The sequence below is a fragment of the Dromaius novaehollandiae genome, chromosome 2, assembly GCF_036370855.1.
Source record: "Dromaius novaehollandiae isolate bDroNov1 chromosome 2, bDroNov1.hap1, whole genome shotgun sequence".
NCBI classification, from domain to species: Eukaryota; Metazoa; Chordata; class Aves; order Casuariiformes; family Dromaiidae; genus Dromaius; species Dromaius novaehollandiae.
Genome location: NC_088099.1, coordinates 21,846,674 through 21,867,559, shown reverse-complemented (window position 1 = coordinate 21,867,559; position 20,886 = coordinate 21,846,674). Strand labels below are relative to the sequence as shown.

Here is a 20,886-nt window from a genome sequence, read left to right as displayed (position 1 = left end):
AGCATAAATCCCAGGTCTCACATGTCCTGCTATGGGGAAGATGGAAAGTTTGAACGTGCTCTGTTGCTGTCTGCGAACTCAGTGTGGTTTGAATGAGGTAGGCATACTCAGATTTCACTTAACAGCTCAGGTCTTGGAGATGGTTTCCAAAGTACAACACATAATTGTGATATGCCTGCGGTATCATGGATTGCTTTCGAGTGCTTGGGGACAAATGATTCTAGGCAATTGATTTTAACATTTTGAGCATTGTTCGTAAGTAAATGATCTGAATATTTTTTGGAGTCCTAGTCTTCTAAGTGCTGCTAAAATGGAGCATTTAGTAAAAGTTAGGCTGAGTGATTTGTGCTGATGGTTTGTGTGAGTAGTCACGCAGAACTTCAGTGTAAGAGATGCAAGTAGTATGCGGATCTTTTGGCATCAGGACTCCATCATTAAACAGCACTAAAAGGGCTTTCCTTAGATTTACAGACTTCATAAGTAAAATATATGATATATATGAGTCTTTATTCTAGTTTGAATTTTCTTTCTGTACAAATATTTCAGATATGCACCTTGTTTTACTATGACATAATATTGTATGTGATTAGTGAATCGTTACTTACTAGTCTTCTGGTTTTAGTATTTTATAAACCTTTTTTTAAAGAAATATTCTATTTTCAGTCACAGGACATTTTTGCCTAACTATATAAAGTGACTGTAATTACCAGAAAATCTTTCTAGTGTTTCACCATGAACTTATTCTATTCATTAAATTACTTCAAGCAGGAGCATGTAGGAAAAATGGATTGTGGCTAAAGATTCTAAAATATGCAATTGTAGCAACTATTTTGATGGTATTATTTCTGCATTATTGTGTATGATGTGCTGCTTTACCCCATAATATCTGGTTCTGTGGGTGGTGGGAATCCACGCTAACTTTTTTCTTTACTAGTTTGCAGTTTCTATCAGAAGTAGTATTGATCAAGTGACTAATTTGCAGTGGATTTTCCTGAAACCAAACTTTTAACAAAATAGGTTTCTATTAGTATGTAATATACTAACACCCTGACAGAACTGTTAAGTAATGTTGGCCGATAGAGAGCCAGTGTCAGATGCTCTTTAAATATGCATGTTCTTGTATTCCTGTTTTTCAGAGGTGTTAAATCAACCATGGCTCTAGTCAATTACTGAAAAAGCGGAGTGATAAAATTGTTGGTTTACTTTATTTGTTAGCTCTTCAAGACAACAGAAGAGTATAAGTTGCTGTTTGTTTTGTCTGTAAAGAAGGCAAAGATAGCATAGCTATTACTTCTTGCTTAACACTTTAGCAAAGACCATTTCATCAAGCAGAACACAGTTTTGCTTTATATTCATGAATAGTTATAAGAAAACCTACTGCTTCATGTTTTAGTTTTGTTAGTTATTTGTGTTTACATCTTACATTACTTATATTTGAACAAAAATATCCTCTCCATTCATGCTCTGTATATTTTCCTAAGAATCTGCTATTTTCACTTAGTGGTATAAGACTAACCCCACTTAATTTTAGATATCTGTAAGTTAGTGGTCTAAGTCTAAGGTAAGTATGTTTCTCTTTCAAGGCAAAGAAAGAAATATTCTTATTTCATTTGTTAATAATGGTGACAGAAGTAGGATTATGTTGAAAGTTTTGCAACAAACAATTGTGAAGCATCATTAATGTGGCAGAATATCAAAATCTGAACAAGGAATTGAATGGTTTTGGAATAATAGAAACAGAGTGAAAGTTGATAGTAAAAGTGTGTGTGAGCTTAGTATCAGAAGTCCTGCTGTGGGAGAGAAAGTCCAAAATGGTGTAAAAGGAAGAAGAGTTCAGTGTTCTAGTCAATCATATGTTGGCAATAAATTACAAATTTGATGAGATTATGAAAACAGTGAATGTGACATTAGGAGGTATTGTGGGGATATTTACAGCAGAAATAGAGAAAAATGAGGCAATGAGATGAGTTGTTCTGAAATTCTATGTAAAAATCTCAGTGGGATCATAGGTTTGCTGTTTGAAGACAAAACCTAACCAATTGAAGGCTGATATCGATATGATTCATATCTATAAATACATCAAGGGATGAATACCAGAAAGGTAGAAGAATTTAAGCAAAAAGATATTGTTAGCAAATGAAAAAACAGATGCAATACAATGGAACATAATTATGATGGGAAAATTAAAAGCCATTTCAAATTTTTAGGTGGTTAAAGCTCTAGGAAACTCTTCTAAAAAGAATTAAAAAAATGCAAGCTCATTCTCAGATGAAGCTATGTAATTTTATGAAAGAGCTCATATGATGTGGTCATTGCTAGGAAAAGGGAAGGAAAGAGGTGGGGTGAGTGTATCTCTTGCCTTCTTGACTTCTTGATAATTAGAGGATTCAGTAGAGACTTGAGTGTGTTAGGAGGAGGGGATTAGACATTTGGGCAGGTAACTGCAGGAAAGGATCACAGGATATATTGTGAGGAATTGGGATTATTGTTGGGATAAAGGAGGAGTGAGAAGCTCAAATTTGTAAGAATTAAGTTTTGTTTTGGCAGACTGTAGAACAAATCCTGAAATGTATTTAGAACTCATTTTAAAACTGCAGAGTGGCTTAGGATGGTGAGGAGGTGGACGGAGAACCTTAATAGATTGTTAGATTTTCTTGCATTGCCATCAGCAAATATGTTCCATAATAATAACACTTCAACGTTTGGAATGAATTTATACCAGTGTAGCTGTCCAGAAGTCTTTCCCAGATATAATAGCAAAATCCCATTTCTTCAAAGGAAATTATGTTTGTAGTTTCAGGATACTATAAGTGAAAGTTTTTCCTTTCACTTACAGCAAACACTATCTAGCATGTGTTTTTACATTGTTCAGTCTGTTGAAACTCTCCTGTCAAGGAGCTCTCTTTCAAGACACAGTAAGTTATTTGACATTTTAATACTAATCATTCTTCATCAAAAAGGTGCCTTTCAGCTATCATGGAATTTCTGGCATTTTCTGTCTTTCCTCTGTCTGCAAAATAAAAATAAAAAAGTATAAAAAAGCAAGGCAAACCTATTTTATCAAAATCCATGCCAGACAACAGTCCAAACTATTCCAGATGTTCTGTGGTTATTGACATGAATTCATATTGCAAAACTGAAAAACTTATATGCAAAATTCTTCATTTGGCTTGGTTCACTTTCCATCACAAAGTTTATCCGAGTTAATTCTCTGGGAACTTGAATGATAGACAGTTTCAGTTACAGTTTTGTAACCTGGGTCATCGCTGCTCCCTAGAAAGTGTAGTTATGGCATGTTGGCTTTTGCTAGGCATAAATAAATAATAAGTTTTTTCCATTAATAATAAAATTAAACATAATTGAAAATTCAGTGGTGTAAAGCACAGACAGAGTGACACTGTGAGTTACGTGGTGATTTCTCTCAGCTGGATGTTTTACAAAACTACACCTTGTTTACTTATTTTCCATTGGTCCTCTGCTTTTTCCTCTCCCAAAAATCCAAAACTATTTTCAGTGTTTCAGTGGGGTAATATATTTTATCAATGTTCATAGTATTATGTTCACAACTCAAGTACATAGTTCAATATTCCAGGAGGAACTGCTCATGAAGCAACTGTCCTCTATTTACCTTCATAATTTTTGGAGTAGTTAGAAAAGTCTGTAAAGACTTGCTTTTCAAAAGTGCTGAACATCTTTGGTGCACTCTGCATGCTGAACACTGCTGAAAATCAATTCTAAAATTTCAAAATAATACTCGTTTTACTGAAGTAAATCTGGAGGATTTAGAATGAGCTATTTATCATTTTTTCAGATGTGCTATTCAAAAAGTTAATAATAATTTTGCAAATACTTCTGAAATGTGTCTTCTAAAGCTAGGCAAACCTGCTCCATTTTGAGGGGGAAAAGTACACTTCCTTTATGATCAGCTATTTCATTTCCAAAGTGCAAGTTAATCAGGACTGAAAATGATTGTCTAGAAGAACTGAGGACCAAAAGAAAGGATTTTCTGAACATTTTTAAGTGGAGTACCTCAAGTATTTCATACTTATTTTTGTTAACATGCTCATACATTTAAAGGCTTTGCAGTAACACCTATTTTATCTCTTCCTAAAAAAATACAGATACTTACATATTGTGCCTGCATTTTGTTGCCTTATCTTTTAAGAGTTAAGAGTATGAAGATGGGAGACTTTTTTGTCAGGTGACTTTCTGCCTATTGGTTGTGTATTTTTTTGAATTTTTATCTTGATCTGCTACTACTGAATGTAACTGCTACTACTTGAATGTAACCAATGTCTTTATTTTCATGCCTGTATATGATAAATGATGATGATGCATATTAGCAGCTATGTTTTATATATGTATATGCAATATATAAATACATATATCCGTATATAGTCTGGAGGTGCTTTGGAATAAAAGGTAATGCGTGAAGGAAAGAGAATTTTTATTTGACACCAAGGTTAACAAGAAAAGCCCTAAATTCAGAGATTTATATGGCAGGGATGTGGAATATTAAGTCCATCAGTGAATTTCAGCAGAAAGGTTTCTGCTTCTTCCGTGTAATCCAGACAAAGTGAGCCAGGCTCAAGACCTCGGCTTCTGAGTTTTCTGCTAAGTTAGTGGGACTGTCCTGTTTTCTTCTCCAACAGACATGCTGGAAACTTCTAAATGAATTTCTTTCTTTTTTGTAACAGAGATCCTAAGAAAATTTAACAGAAGTTTTCCAGTTAGACAACAGCATGACTGTAGATAGCAAAACTAGGGGATAGCTTTGCATCTTTCAGCAAGTCTTCTCTCCTCTCTTTTCTTCAGTGTCTTCACTGTATGAAGAACTGTGCCCCTGTCCCACTGCCACCACCTTCTCTTCCCTGTTCCTTCTTATTTCTCATCTCTTCTCAGCTGTCCTTGGAATTCTCTTCTCAGTCCTTTCAGTTAGCAACTGTCTGTCGCTCTCCCTTTTGCAAACTCCCAAGGTCTCTTTTTAACTTCTTGGCCTATCAACTTCCCTCTCCAAGGTCCTTCCTTTCCTTCAGGGTTACTCCTTTTCTCTCCTTTGTTTCAGTGCTCTCTCCCTATTTTCTTTCAGTTAGCTTTTTTATTGTGCATGAAGTGAAGCATGCAATTTCCTGCAACTAATATTTTATTTTATTTTATCAGTGAAAAAGCCCTTCAGTATGCACACCCAAATTGTGCATGGTGTTCCACTAGAGCATGAAATACACTGTTAAAATGAGATAGTGCCAGATTCAGGGATCTGCCTAGTGAGTTGCTAGTCTTCCTATTAAAAATAATGGCTGGATTTTTCTCCATGATATTGGCCTCTACATTAGGTGGGTACATGAGGTACAGCTGTTTTAGAAAATCCATACTTTGACAACCCAACATTTAATAACACTGAAATTACTCATCAACACTCTGTATAAATGAATTTGTAGCTTAGCTATGTGTTAGTAGCGTTCCAGTTTCAGTGCAATTTGTGCCACTCAACATGTAGTGCAACTCAAGCATATAATTAAGTGACATCTCTGCAGGTTATAGCTGTTTGCTAAAGATTTTGTTCCAGTTTGTTTATAGCAATGAGACCCCTAAAATAACTTTAGCATTATCATCATAAAGGCTAAAATAAGATTTCTAGTTTATTTTGTAATATTTTTCATATAAAGGTGCAGCACCATCTGGGAAACTGCAAAGCCTAATTTGCTCCTGCCTTGCTAGTAATCTTGTCATTTACCTCTGTGCAAAGTGGGCCTGTTCTAAATTTTCAGTATTTATTCTTACTTTCCACTGGTGTAAATAATCACACAGAGTGCCAAATCCTCCAGCCCTGTGTGTTTGTCTGCTGGCCCTAAAGGGTTTAGCCAGGCAGCTGAGATCCTTGGCACCGTATGTCTGATTCAGGAACAGAGTGAGGGTAAGAGGTGGGCATGCTGCCAGTCTTTGGCGACATAAAAGCACTTCAGGGGCTGATTCTAGGTGATTTAAGTTAAACATGTTCTTGTTTTCGCCGGGGCTGTAACTGGCCATCAACCAATCTCAGAATTTGGTATCGTGGTGTAACGATGATATAAGAGGATAAAACGGGTCCTTCAGACCTAGATTCTGTACCAAGAAGCAGCTCAGCTGGCATCACAGTTTGGGGTAGATCTTCAAGGACATGGAGAATTTCCAAGTAAACGATGTGTAATAGACACAGAACATTGTTGAAGAATTCTTACATTGTTCATAAAGCAGGTATTTCTGGAGCTTACTGCATTGGTTTGCTTATTAGTGGATTACATGTCTTTGAGACCCAGCTTCTGACTTTTAAAGGATTCTGAGTAGCTTTTAGGAGAATGATAAAAGTGAATATATCTATCTAGGGAATCTGAGTTTTGATCAAGATTCAGACATGTATGTGTAACTGGGACCAAGGTAGCAATTGCAGTAGTCTGGTTGCAGTCATGTTTGGGCTGAGTGTCAGTGCCTTGATTACTAAAATTGCTGTCGATAATTTTAACACTTTGAAGCTGTTAAAGGCAGAGAATAAAACTTTCTTTGGTATTCTGACCTTTTTTTGTGGTGGCAATCAGATATACCAGGTTGGCAGAATATGTACTTGCTCCAGTTCATGAAGATTTTATGTAGCAGGTTGTGCTGAGCAAACCGCCCATTGAAGAAAAGAAGTGACGGTATAATACAGTGGCTGTCCCCTACCCTTCTGTATCCCTTGTATTTTTTGCAAATTGCTGGCAGAGTAAGCTAAATATGTTTCAGAAATTGTTTGCTTCTAATTGGCTTCTGCATAATCAAATACATCATCTCATCATTTGTGTTCTCTTTATCTGCTAGACTTAAAGATGAAACTGCAGCTACTGCAGCTGTATGAATACATATGCTATTGTTTAGCAGTTTCTGGTGGGTATATGGCTGATCTTGATTCCCTAGGGAGCTTTCACTGACAGAGCTTTTTGTCTGTGAGTGTATAATTTAAAAAAGGCATACCAGCTTCTCTGACATTTTTACATTTCACTAGGTTGTTGGTTCTAGTTGAGGAATGCTGTATAAGGAAAAGCGATTATGTGATGGGAAAGTACATGTGAGGTTGTGCATCTGTTGAACACGTATTTAGAACAGTTTATTACTAGTTACTGACCCTTCAGGTGCGTTGCTAAGTCATTGCTGCTCTTCTGGTACTGTTCCATCTCCAGAGCACTCTCTCTGTTTAGTAAATTTACTTAACTCTGGAAGTTCCGTTTCATAGAGTATTTATATGTCATTATTAAATTTAAAACCACTGTGATAAAACCATGAAGAAACATTTTGTTAGACCAAAATCTTGTACATCTGTAATTTGCCTATCCATTGCTGAAGCCCTTGAAAGGATTCTTTCAGCTGGCCTTCTGACCCCACATGTTATCTCTCTAGGGCACTGAGGAATGTACTTACCTCAAGTAGCTATTTTTTTCTTCATCTCTTTCTGCTGGGAATGTACTTTGGCTCCATATTCAAAGACAGCATGTGTATATGCCATGGAAGGAAACCAAAAAACAATTTAGACCATGCTGTAAATGAAACCAAATGTATAAAATAGACTCTGTTGTTGAAAAATTATAAGCTGTTCATATCATTCAATTAAAAAGAATGTTTGAGAAACCCAGAATGACCTTCAGATTATTAAAATATTTTCATAAATAGAGGAGTGTATAGAGATTTTCTGAAACATTCCTGAACCAGGAATTATGCCTTAAAAATATGTATCCTTTTCCTTTCTTCCCTTCTCTGTTAGACCTGACATTATAGCGTCCCTTTTCAGGAGAATACTTACACATGAAGCTTAATTTTTGTCTGTTAGTAAGCCAAATGATTCCCTAGTATTTCCTGAGTTACAAGACATACTGAAGTACTTGGGTCAATAAACTCTTTGTCATTTTGCATTTATACTTGTTTGTAAAATAGCTAAGCAAACACCTTAAAAAAAAAGAACAACCGCCACCTGAATGAGAGGTAGCCTGTGTCTTGGGTTGGACAGGGGCAGATTTGAGGGGCAGGGAGGAGAGTATTCATTTTTCTGTTTATCTTGTTGGGTTTATCTTTTCTAGCTTGTTAGGAGGATGTGGCCTCAGAATTCTAAATAGTGAGGAATAAGTGCATTTTGAGGAGCTATGCACAGTGTGCTTCAAGTCAGACTTTTGAAAGACTCTGCACCTGCTTTTTTATAGCTTGGCCGTGCACAGAAACCTGAAGGCTTGTGCGTCCAGCCACCTGCCTGCAAGTATTTATGAAGCAGTTAGGACATCACTATGCAAGTAGCTGTCTATGCTCAGGTTTCTTACAGTAGGTAGATCCCTCGACTGCAAACCCACAACCTGCTGTAGGCACAGTCTTCTTGCTGAAGAAGAGAAGATCAAACCTGGCTCCACTAGGAACTGCAATTTAATGGGTTCAGCAGTCATGCTGAACTATGCATGACTAGCAATGATTTTTTGGATATCAAACATAATTCTCTTCACATCAGTGTTTATTAGCAGTTTCATGCATTGGGTGAGATAAAAATGTCTGTGACCTGAGTCACTGATTCTCACTGAATTTTGGGGAAGCCAGAAATTCCTTATTTCTTGCAAGCCCTGATAGGAATTTATTAGGGAAAATTCAGAGCAAAGAGGATTATAGCATACCAGTCTCTACTGCTGCTGATGAGATGCAGTGGAGTTCAATTAAAGTGCCAACACCCACTGATTTAATTTATGTATTCATTTACTTTTTTTTTTTTTTTTTTTTTTTTTTGGACAGAAGGATCATGATTTCTGTGGAAACAAATTAAAGCCTTCAGCATTGGCAGAAGTTCATTTCAAACACATTTCTTAGTCACTCTGATTTGGCAGGTGCTTTTATAGGACTTGCTATCCTGGGAGCCTAAGTCTTCCACTGCTGGCAAGCATTTTTCTCCACCCCAGCACAAGATTAGCTGCATCTTCAAAGCCTTTTCTGCCCAGTGGGTTTATAGGACGTGGATAAGTATAAGGCATTTTCTAGGGTAAATATTTGGCATGTCCCAATATCTGTCCTTTATCCAGTCAGAATGACTTTGCAGGTAAAATGTGTAAACTGGCCCAATTAATATGTGCATTTGAGACAAAGACAGATATCAACTATCAGGGAGGGGTTAAGCCATAGCAAAGTCAGCCTCAAATAAATGACAAGAGGAGTTGCTTGGCAATGGAGCTGTTTTGGAGCTAAGTAGAAATACTGTCTGAAAGCTAGATCCTGCTTACCTGTGCCTGAAAGCTTTTGCAGTGAGGGAGAACAAGGAAGCTGCTTCCTCCAGCACGACTCTTGCCAAGACAGGAGAGAATTGCCACATTCCTGCACAGCCTCCCTTCTTAGAGGTTCCCCTGTTTATTCCAGCCAGTACCTATAGCTCAATGATTATTTTTTGTGTGTTGTTGATGACTCAGACTTACGCTTTTAGAGGTTTGTTGTCCCTCTTTTGCTAGTAAGCCTTGTCTCCTTATGCCAAAAGGTACCTTAGCCAGAGGAGACTGTAGTGCACTTTTTCTTGTCCCTTAGGGATTATTATTTATTATTTGCTTTATTTTAGATGAGGTTCCTTTTTTTATCTGAAAAATGTCTACCAGGAGATTGTGAAAAATACTTCTGTTTTGATGCTATGTGATTGTCTAACAGCTGGGAAGCCCAAGTGCACTCACTTAAGGCTGCAGAAACACAGCTTTTCTAACAGTAAGCAACATATGCCCTAGTCATACAGGGCTGGCAGCCAACAGTTGCCACCTACAGTTAAGTTTGTGGCTGTCTATAATTCCTTTACTTCCATTGCACATAGACTCAGCCCACACATTGACCAGAGTAACCTGCTAATTCTTTATATGTGGCCATTTATTCCTATGGAGTGATTCCACAGAAAATCGCTGATTGTATTTAGCATTAATTTCAATTGACGTTTAGCAGGCCTTCAAAAGGGACATAATTTTGAATCTGGAACACCAAAAAATCATCATTATATCTTTTACTTGGGTAGAGTCATCTATGTGTTCAAAGCCCATAAGAGCAGTGTGTTGACTGTATTGAATTTCTGCCTTGAGAAAGTTAGATGCAGTCAACTTGTGTAAAGATTATACATTCCATTGCCTGTTTAGGAAGACTTGACTTGCATCCTTTAATATATTTTTGTTATATAAAAAATTGTGCTAGTGCATTTGGATGTGAACTAGCTTGTAGCTGACAAATTTGATTAAGCAATGAAATCAGTTTCGTTTGCACATCTTGACAACAAGTAACCAGCTGAGCATATAAAGCATTTCTCTCAAATAGTAAGCTGAGAAATATCTTAGGAAAGCAAGCATCTGACATATACCTTAAAATGTCTGAATGTCTGAAGATGTCTCTAGGATTTCTGCCGAAATGAATGAATAAAATGCTTGAGAGCTCACTCAGCATTTTCATAATCCTTCTCTGGGGATAGGTACCTATTCTGTCAGCTCTGAGGGTTTCTCAAGCGAAAAACTCCCTATCTGGAGCTTTTACATTTTCCTTTAAGATGTCTAAAGTTAAAAATGTATCCTTGAGGAAAATTGGTATTGTGTGCACATAAGGTACAGTAAGCAATCATTACATCCCCTATTTTTCACAAGGTACAGACAGCAGAGTAATAAACTATGAAAATATTTTTATTTTTCTTTCCTGGTAGATGTCCGTAGAAGAACAATTTATGAGTACCACAGGGTGGAGCTACAGATGTCAAAGATTACCAATCTGTCGGCTGTTGAAATGATACCTCTACCCAGTAAGTAAAAAACATAGGCTGGAGCCAAATTTGGGGAGAATGCCGCCTCACCCTGCCCCCTCCCAACAATTTAAAATATTTTCTTTTATCTGTGGATCTGGAATCATGGATAGATTGATTTATCCTTTCTCAAATTTATTCCCAGCTGGATGATGCATTATCCAAAGCATCCTCTTGTATCTCAAGTTAGTTTATAGGTATAGAGCTCCAAGCAGGTCATAAGTGAAATCTGTGCCAAATCATTTTTCAGAAGATTGCTTATATCACCTGTAAATTTGTTTCCTCAAGAAAAGGAACAGTTTTCATGCTTGCAAGACAAACACAAACACTTCTGTGTACAGTGCATCCCATCTCTGCACACTTTGCAGTTCATCTGCCTCTTTTGTCCAGGGTAAAACTACATTGTTTAGAAATCTCTGGGTTTAAATTGCCAGCTGTTCTACTGTGAAAAACTGGAAACCACTCCTTTCCTTTTTTCTAATCCAATTACAGTTCTTGCATACTTTCCTGCCAGTCTTATTATCTGCATATGTCAGAATGTTAGCTATACCCGAGAACACTGGTGCCAGGGAAGAAGGAGGTTTAAAGAAATGCTTAATACTAAGCAGAAAGATAAAAATTTAGCTATGAAGCTGACAGAAGAGTTGTGGAAATGGAATTACATTTACAAATGGAATACAAATTAAATCCTACAGATAAAATGTACCTCTGTGTACATGATTGTGCACTACATGGTAATAGGCTGGTTTTAGTGTGTTATGTTGGACATCTGTGAATCTGTTGATTCCCTTAATATATATTTTCAGAAGATGTATCCTTCTTTTGCACTTGTGAGAATTGTTTCTGTGACTAATGTAATAATTTGTTTGTTTATCTACTTCCCAGCTTGTCTCCAGTTTAACAGCTGTGGTCCCTGTGTCACTGCCCAGATTGGCTTCAACTGCAGTTGGTGCAGTAAACTCCAGAGGTAAAGAAAAGGAATTGAGTTTTTTTTGACTTGGATGTACAGCTGTGCTCAAAGGATACCCCAAAAGTTTGCCTGTAGGTGATTCAGCAGAAAGAATTGTTATGTGTAAAGTCTCTGTACGTGCTTTCACATGAACATACACCTCAATCGCTGTCACTAGCAACACATCGTTGTCCCATTTCACTTCAGCAAAGAAATTAGGCAAGAACGATCAAAACAGTTGTTTTAGGCGTTAATCTCTTGTTTCTATTTTCTTAACCCTTCTTTAAAAGCCTTTTGAAGGAAAGAAAGAAATACAGATCCTAATTAAATTCACATTTTCTCCCTATATTGCTGTCTTTGTCAAAAATAATTTAACCACATGTACATGCCAGGTGGCAATGTAACTATAAGAGATACTTGTTCTCTTAACGGTAGGGAAACCAAAACGTCCAAAGACTCAGAGTCATTTCTTTTTTAACTTCTTTTATCATGCTTAGTGAGCACATTGGGTCTCCTCAGCCTCTCACCACCACCTTCACGATGACAGTCAAGTCAGTAGTGGGAACCATGTAGAATCTGTGGAGCAGCTGGAGGGCCAGTAGCAAAATGGGAACTCCATGGTCATAGCTCTTCCAAAAAGTTCTTCAGTCAGTGACCTTGGTAACATGACTTTATTAACACTGGTTCTCCGATGCAAAATGCAGTATCATAATGGATATCTATTATGTTTATGTTTTTCAACCCTAGTGATTAGGTTCAGAAGTGTTATGTATAAAGTGGATGCATAACAAAAGAAGAAAAGGCTGTTAGCGTTCTAAAATTGTGCAATGAATGCGGAAGAACTGCCAAATAGTTGTTGAAAGTGACATGGAATTAGGAATTTGGGGTCAATTTTATTACTTTTTCTTCAGCTTCTACTCTGGTAATAAGTCAATGGAGAAGTTTCCTGTTCTCAGTTTGTCTTACAAAAAGCTCCTTTTGAGTGGAATTAAAGCTATATGAAATCATTTCACATAAAACATGGCAGATGTCTTCAAGGGTGAGCATACCTGTAGCAAAGTGTTTCAAGTAACCATGAATGGATCTTGCATGCTTTAGCCAGTTTCTTGGGTTTGGGCATTGTTCCTTCCTTCCTTCCGTTAGTAAGTGTTGCAGCAGTGAGTATCTGTTGGCTTTGGTATGAGCAAGGTCTGTTGCTTTGTAGCCAGTGTTCTAATTTCTCTTTGGATAATCTCGATTATAGCTGGTAACATTTGAAAAGATGGTAAGGTTCAGACCTCTTACAAAGAGCAGGCAAACCTAGAAACCCTTTGTTTTGTTCTGTAATTTCTGAAGAAAAGAGCTTCCTGGATTCTAGAACTTCTGGAAAATCTGATTCACTCACTAAGGCACAAATTACTGTGGAGACCTAAAGGGTTTTATTCTTCACCAGTAGCATGAAGCAACACCAGGCATGTAGTTGCACTGCTTTCCCCTCCATGTATTTAGATGAGTATGTGACTGCCCCCCTCCTCCTTTACAACTGCCGCAGTGTAACTTACCCCTGAAAAATACACCTTGTTAACACACCTATTTCTATCCATTTCTATCCAATTAAGGTCTCTTGAATGAGATTCTTACTCTTTTTTTTTTTTCTGTGAAGATCACACTGCAATCAAAGATGAACCTACTGTAAGCCCCTGCACTGTTTCCTGAAAACAGCAAGCTCTGTGCTGCAACACTGTTGTGCCTTTGATGAGCAGCAGAAGATAGAAAGAACAGTTTTATTGCTATTAGTTAGACCATTACTGATAGTAGTGAGATTCTCATTTCATGCAGACTGTGTTTGGACATTTTTTGACTAGCAGCAAGAGCTGGAATGGGATTTAATTCCTTAAAAAAAGGATGGATCCAGAAGAGCAAACTAAGATTATGCCTCTGCACAGGAATTGTACTAGTTTATACACAAGTAGTTTTAAAACAGTCATACCATCCAATCTGCCTGCATAAAAATGAGTGGTAGTAAGCCAGGTTTAAGCAAATGGAGGAAAGTGTATAGAATCATAAAGCAGTTCAGGTTGGAAGGTTCTTCAAGAGGTCACCTACCCCAGCCTCCTGCTCAAAGCAGGGTGAGCTATGAGGTCTGATCTGTTTGTTCAAGACTTGGTCCAGCTGGAGCTGGAAAACCTCCAAAGATGAGCTCCAAGCCACTGAGAATCTTAATTTAAGATTGATTTTATACTTGATCTCTCAAATCCTTATTTTCTTTGGAAGCAAGGCTATGTGATGATGATGTCTCTTGCAGGCTCCGTTGCCATGTTTGGCCTTCTTCCCTCTACCTTCTGAAACTAGCAGGTTATTTCAACAAATAGATCAAAAGTATTAAGTGGATGCAAATTTTGTGAAAAGCGTCAACTTGCTTTCCAAAACATGAAGATTGAGCATCATTGTACTTAGGGCACATTACGGTATAGAATCATTGTGCTCCAGACTCATTCCTATCTCAGCTTTGGAAATATTTTCTGCTGCCTCCTACTACTTCTGGATACTTTAGTCCATGTTCTAGACCAAAACCTCTCTTCTTTTACCTTTCTGTTCCTCAGGATGTTAATTTAATTTTGGGAGATTAAAAAAAAAGCATTTTCTTGTTACTTATTCTGTATGTCTGGATCACAACAGTGTACTCAGAATTATTTACTTCAGTACTACTTTAAGTTTTTACTCCCCCAAAAAATAAATTAGCTGTGGTAGAGTGGTCTTTTTGCATGTGATAAAGAAGTGCTTGCTCAAGAAGAATACCTGACTGTTCTGTTTAAAAATCCTGAAGGGTAGAAAACTGCAATTCCTTCATCACAGTTCTGCAGCTTTTTCTGTGTGTCACTGCTCTTCAGTCACCAGCCTTGTAAAACAGTCACCCTAGACTTTTATCTCCTGTTGTGATAAACATTGTTCTGCTGCAGCAGAATAAAATTTACTTGGAAAAACAAGGGCAAAGCATTACATGAAGTATTAACTTAGACATTTCAGAAGTGGTTTGTGTATAAAGAATATTAATATTTACACTTCAATTTACAATGAGTGCTCAGAGGAGGTTTTGAAGCAAGCAGAAGCGATGCTTGGGAAGAATGCATGAGTAGTGCTTCTGAGTTATGAAGTGGAAAGTGGTGTAGCCAACTGGACAGGCTGGTCCAGGGAGTGACACATAAAAGGTCGTATCTTATGGCTGTAGACAAACCCCAGAGGTGGAAAGCAATTAGCATTTGGTGCAAAAGCCTGGAGAAAGCATTGAACCTGGTGCTAGAAGGTTTGAGTGTAGCAATGTTTGACTGACTGATCTCTCCGTCTGAACTCTGCAGAGGCAGAGTGTCTTTTTGCCAGAGAGGAGGCAGTTATGGAGCAATATGAGAGTCACAGATGTGGCTGACACACAGTGACGTTCCTTCTGCAGAACCGTGGTAGCACTCTGGAGATCGCTAAAGTGAGATCTCCCAGAGCAGACGAGCTTCCCCCCGGACAACAAGCAAGCATGTATCTAGCAAATAAGTCTGTCATTTCTACAACACTTTTCTTCTCAACAGATTATGACCCTGTTTATCCAGAGCTATATTTTTAGCAAGAACAGCATCCTCTGTTTTTTTCTTGCATAAAATTTAAACTATAGATTGAATCATTCACACAACAAAGTACAGTTGTTGGAAAAGCAGAAAGTTTATCTAAAACTCTGAACTGCACAAGGAAAATTGACTAGCAGAGCCATTGCAGAATAATTGTACTCCCCCATGTGGGCACTCTGTTGGAAGGAAAATAGCTTTATTCCACAGCACAGTGGGTTGTTTACTTAAGCCCAGCTAGTGTGCCCACTCTGCAGTCTGTAGAGAGAGGTAGGTTCTTCCTGTAGGTAATTCAGAGCAAAATCCTCTTCTCCTGCTACTGTCAACAAGCTTAAATCACAGTTTTACTTTCATAAGGTATTGTCAGAGGATTCACTCTGAAATCCAGAATGACGTATGTCATGCAGTTGCACCACGACTAAAGCAAAGGCACATCGCCTTCATTTACGTTCTTCTGCAGATGGAGGATCCCCAAGGATTTAAAAAAAAAACTTAAACCATGTATAAGAGGGAGAACCATTCCACAAGTAAAAGAGACTAAGTATACATAAATATATAAGCTAAGATAGTATCATAGCTTTATCCTACACAAGGATTTGTATCTATAAAACACCAGAAACACGTGGCATCTAATAGTAATCATCTGTGGCTGAAACTTGGATTATTTTCTCTACATTATCTCCGACTTCCCAGCATGTAGAAACTGAGAGAATTCATTGTGGTTAGATCCATTTATATCATCTTTTTGTGCTTCTGAAAATGTTTATATACCCTAGACACTTGATATAGCATGCATGTTAAAGAGGTCATTTTTTAGGAAAAATTTTTTGAAGCTTTAATGGGCAACTTTGCCATTACATTATAGGCTCATTTTGTACAGTTTGCTCACACTAGTGAAATAATGAGTTCCCTTGGAAATATTTGAAGTTAATTGGTCAAGAAATAAATCGTGTTTGTTAAAGAAGAGCTGGCACTAAATTAATGTGGAAATATGATGCTGAAAAGATCAAGGAATTTTTTAAAAGCTACCTCCATACGAAATTTTGAAAAGATTTATGTTCATATTCTGTTGATAATGATGTTTTTGTTTTGGTGAACTTAAGGAAGGTCTCAGACTTTGGCAGTGATATGGAACTACTGATATTTCAGTGAGTTCAGAAATAAGCACACAAAGGACACAGTCCTGCATTCTGTGCAGCCTGGAGACTCCAGTTTTGTGTGTCTTTCATGCTTCACTTCATTACTACTTAATGAACCATAGATACTATGGTACCTTTTCCGGGTTGGGATTGAGAGGCGGCCCGTCCGCCCAAGTCAAATTAAGTGAAGGTCATCTGGAGACGAGATGTTACGTCCCTACCTACAAGCTCAACCACATGGAAGCTGGGCAAGAGCAAAATTCAGCAAGACAGAAGACTGAGCAAGCCCACGTCGTCTGTGTGGATGCCCCACTGGTTAGAGATTCACCGAGGCAGAAGAGGTAACTGAACTGGGGTCCCTGAAGGCATGTCACCCCCTGCCTGCGGGTCTGTGGGGTGGCAAGGTGCTTAACCCAAGCCTCAAAGCATGTGCCTCTTCCAGGAGTCCAGCCCTGAGCAGCTCCTCTGCAGCCTGGCAGCAGTTTCCTGCAGAGCACAGCACTGGCTCCGCATCTCAGCTCCCCCAGACAAGTTCCTATATTGGACTTTTTATGTGTATCAGTGAGCCAGGGCTCTTCGTGCAGACTATGCAGAGTTACTCTCTCTGTGTGTGTACAGTCCCCAAAGCCTCTTGCACCCTTAGGACAATGCTGAGTTAAATGATTAAAGAATCCCATTTTTGATAAATTTCCTTTCAGTGCTTAATCATGAGTACTAGTAACAGCAGTAGTTGAGTAAAACATGAAGTTACTGTTGTTTTTATGGACTGTGTTCTGAGCAAGGTGAAAAATCAGAAGTGTGTCTGGGAGGGGCAGCGATAATGTGATTTAAGTCTTGATATCTCTAATTTATTATTATTATAATCACTGCTCTCATCTGAAGAGGTTATAAGGAAACAAGTTATTTTGCATTCCATACTGATTAGCTGGAAAGTGGGAAAGGGAAAAGCTTCAAGCATGTGCTATTCTTAAAAAAAACATTTTAGAGTCGCAATATGAACTGACAGTTTTCTATGGTACCCTTATGGTAATTGAGAAGCAAAAATGGTTGCCTGTTACTTGTCTTCTGAACCTTTGGGCAAGCTTGAAATGTCTTGTTTGTTCTTCTTTTAGATAGAAATTGGAAATATATTTACTTAACTTTTAAATCTGAGTTTATATCTGGAAATCTTTAATATCAGGGAGAGGAAAAGGGTTGGGTTTTTGTTTGTTTGTTGCTCTGTATGCCCCTTCTGAGCAGACCTGTTTTCATATAAACTGCACTGAATCAAGTATTGTAGTATAAATAACAATCTCATGTGTTCAAAAGTATTTATCAGGTGTGCTAAACATCCCTTGTAGAATTATATGTGCCTATTATTTGTGCTTTTATGCACAAAAATAAGTATGATACAACCTGTCTGCATAAAAAAATGCTGATTTAGAAAAAAAGGATTAAATAGCAATAAGAAGCACAGGGTCTTTCTCCGCACACAGCTTACTCTTAGCTAATTCTCCTCCATTTTTGTATGATAGCTGTTGCCATAATCGAGGTCATAGATTTCAGTTGGTAACAAGGAAAAACAATGGAAGAGATCAGGTCTCAAAATCTTCATCAGCTGACAGTACAGGTACATTAGTTTAATTGCATATTGAACATGTAGTATCTCCCATTGTAACATGCTTTGGTCTAAGCCCTTCTGGTTATCTCACCAAAACCATCAAATTCTTTAAAAAAAAAAATTGAAATCTGCATGTTTTAAACTCAGATGTTATAAATACACTCTTCAAAAGTTCTGGAAGATCTTGTTAGGTAATGAAATTACAGAGGAAGCATAGAGCTTAAGTTCCTATTGGTGTGATGGGTGATGTGACAAGTCTGGGTGTTGCTGTGCAAGGTGGTAAAATAATTAGTACAGTGCAGAGAAGGGGGTTCACCTGCTAAGCCAGAAGATGTTTTCTACTCCTGTCCCACATTCATAAGCAATTGCTCAAAGAGGTCAATTTTTATTCAAATGCACACTTTTACAGACTTACTGTTTTTAACTATTTGGGGTTTTAATTTTACTTATTTGTTTTAGGAATATTGCGTATCTCATCTCCTAATTGAAAGATGGAGGGAGGACTTGCTGATTTATACTCACCATTTAACTGACAGTGGTGTGCTGTTATTATAAAATCAGCCACAGTATCTTAGCCATTGAATTACATGCACACACAAAAAGAGGCATTTGAATGGAATAAGTAAACCACCAGAGGGAGCATATGTAATCCAATCTGTGTAATAGATTCATATACGAATGACAAGGAAAATCTCATTTTAAATGCTTTAGAAGGGCTAGCGATTTAAAATATAGTGTTATGTATAGAGTGTGTTCAGTTCTATCAATGTGTAAACTTCATGAATTTGATCATCATAGTGCTGCTTCAGGCAAAGTGAAAGAAATGTGCCCAGATTCAGTCTATCTCTGGAATTTATATTCCACTAACAGCAGTTCTTCAGTGATACTGGAGTGGTTTTATATGAAAACATGACAGAGTCCTAATACCTGGGTCTTAAAAAGCAATTTATTGAATTAGAACAAATCTGCCCTGTGATAAGTGAAGAGTAATGTCAGTACTGTTTTTCTAACTAGTTTACTGTTCATTCCCCAGTTATGAAGCAATTCACACTGAAACTCGGAGGAGCCCATGAGCAGAAAATTTGGCCCTTTGTCAGAATCTGCTCTGGGTAAAATGCATCATATATTTCTTCTATTTTAAAAGTGTGTTGAGACAGCAATAGGTCTTTTAAATCTGTATCAAGAATGAATGTGTTAATTTGTCAGCGCCAAAACATTACTGATAAGAATGATAGGATAACGAGATCTATGCTTTATTGAGCAGAAAATTGCTCCACACCCAACTTCTTCAAATCCTTTCCAAGTTGCTTTCTCATAATTTGACAAGCTAATTTGAACACATGAACTGCAAGAAACTGTTAGGAAATTAGCATTCAATAATTGAAAATTTCGTATGCCTGGCAAACCTGATGAGAGTAAAGAAGACAAGAAAGTGGCACAGAAATGCTTAGTGAAAAAAACATTTTCTCAAACCAGAGTGAGCCCAGTGATATATTGCTGAGATGTGATGAAAGAAGCCTCACAAGATCTTAGAAATAGATCTTCTCAAGTGGGATGGCAGCTCTGTTTTGAAGACAGTGTAAGCTTGAGTGGGACTGAAGTCTTTAATTTAAAAAGATGATTATGGAACATACAGGACTGTGAGTTCTTGGCATGTTTTTATTGAAAGTTTGCCTCCAGCCAGATGAGTTAGCTTTTCATTGAGATTGATGTATAGATAAATAGCAGATAAATAGCTTTTTTACAGCTTGGACAATTTTGTAGAATTTATTAGTAGCTGGACTCCATGGAATTACTGTGGATTTTCTGTAAATGCCCTAGAGCACAGCTTGTCCAATACAGTTGCTTTGTTTAACACAAATAGACCAAAAAAAAATCAGTCCCTTGGGATGCAGAACTGTGGTGAAGATACAGTAGCTCTCAGAGGCCTAGGACACATCAGAGCAAGACCATCCAATTGATTAAATATGTTGTGGGACCCACTAGAGTAGACTTATCCCCTTGCCTGGTTCAAAGCTGATGTTTTAGAATGGATATATACCTCATGACAGCTATATGGAATACTTTTTCATGGTAAAACCTGAAAACCTGAGCTTTTTTTTTACAGTACTAACATTTTTTTTTTTTACCTCTTATGACCTTCATTCCTCAAGTTTCCTTTCTCCACACATTCCTTTGCCTTCCCTTCTGCTCACTGATTAGTAGCCCCAAGTTAGAGGATAAAACTATCACTATCCTATCATTCATAGGTTTGATACCTACACAACTGAATTTAAATCCTGTTTTCATACAGAAATTAGCCAGTTTTGTTACAGCTGTAGCATTAGTTACAAACTTTTACATAAGTTACTGCTTTGCTTTGTTCTCCTGAATAACTCAGAACAATATGAGGACAACAGGTCTGCTCCTTGTTGATGCAGATTTCTAACAAATGCAAGGCCGAGTTACAAAGCTGTAATTTATTTGTAGAAAATGGGCACAAGACTGCTTAACATTCTTCTCACCCTGGAAATTGTAATCTTTCTCATTGAAATGATCTTTCTGTGCAATCCTGGACCTGAAGACTGAGAAGCATTTTCAAGTTCCTTAATCTAGATATAAACACTTTGACCCATTTAAGCCACATCACTAACTTTACTCATACTATATTTTTGATTTTCTTACCATATAATTTATCTTTTGAAATCTCTGAATGGTTTCACTAGCTGTTGGTTACGTTGCCAGAGATGTTACTTTGTCTTCTGGAACTTAGAAAATCTCTTTATTATCCACTGTGCACTTTTCTGTGGTATATGATTTTATAACATAGCTTGGCCACTGTCAAT

At 37.5% G+C, this 20,886-nt stretch overlaps 1 protein-coding gene across 1 annotated transcript in view; it reads left to right on the top strand.

Annotated features, from left to right (window-relative positions):
- Positions 1-20,886, top strand: part of PLXDC2 (plexin domain containing 2) — a 273,041-nt gene that overhangs the window by 210,900 nt on the left and 41,255 nt on the right. The window contains exons 8-9 of the mRNA XM_064505957.1: positions 10,688-10,783; positions 11,669-11,750. Coding sequence (XP_064362027.1) covers positions 10,688-10,783; positions 11,669-11,750 — 178 coding nt within the window. The remainder of the gene's footprint in view (positions 1-10,687; positions 10,784-11,668; positions 11,751-20,886) is intronic.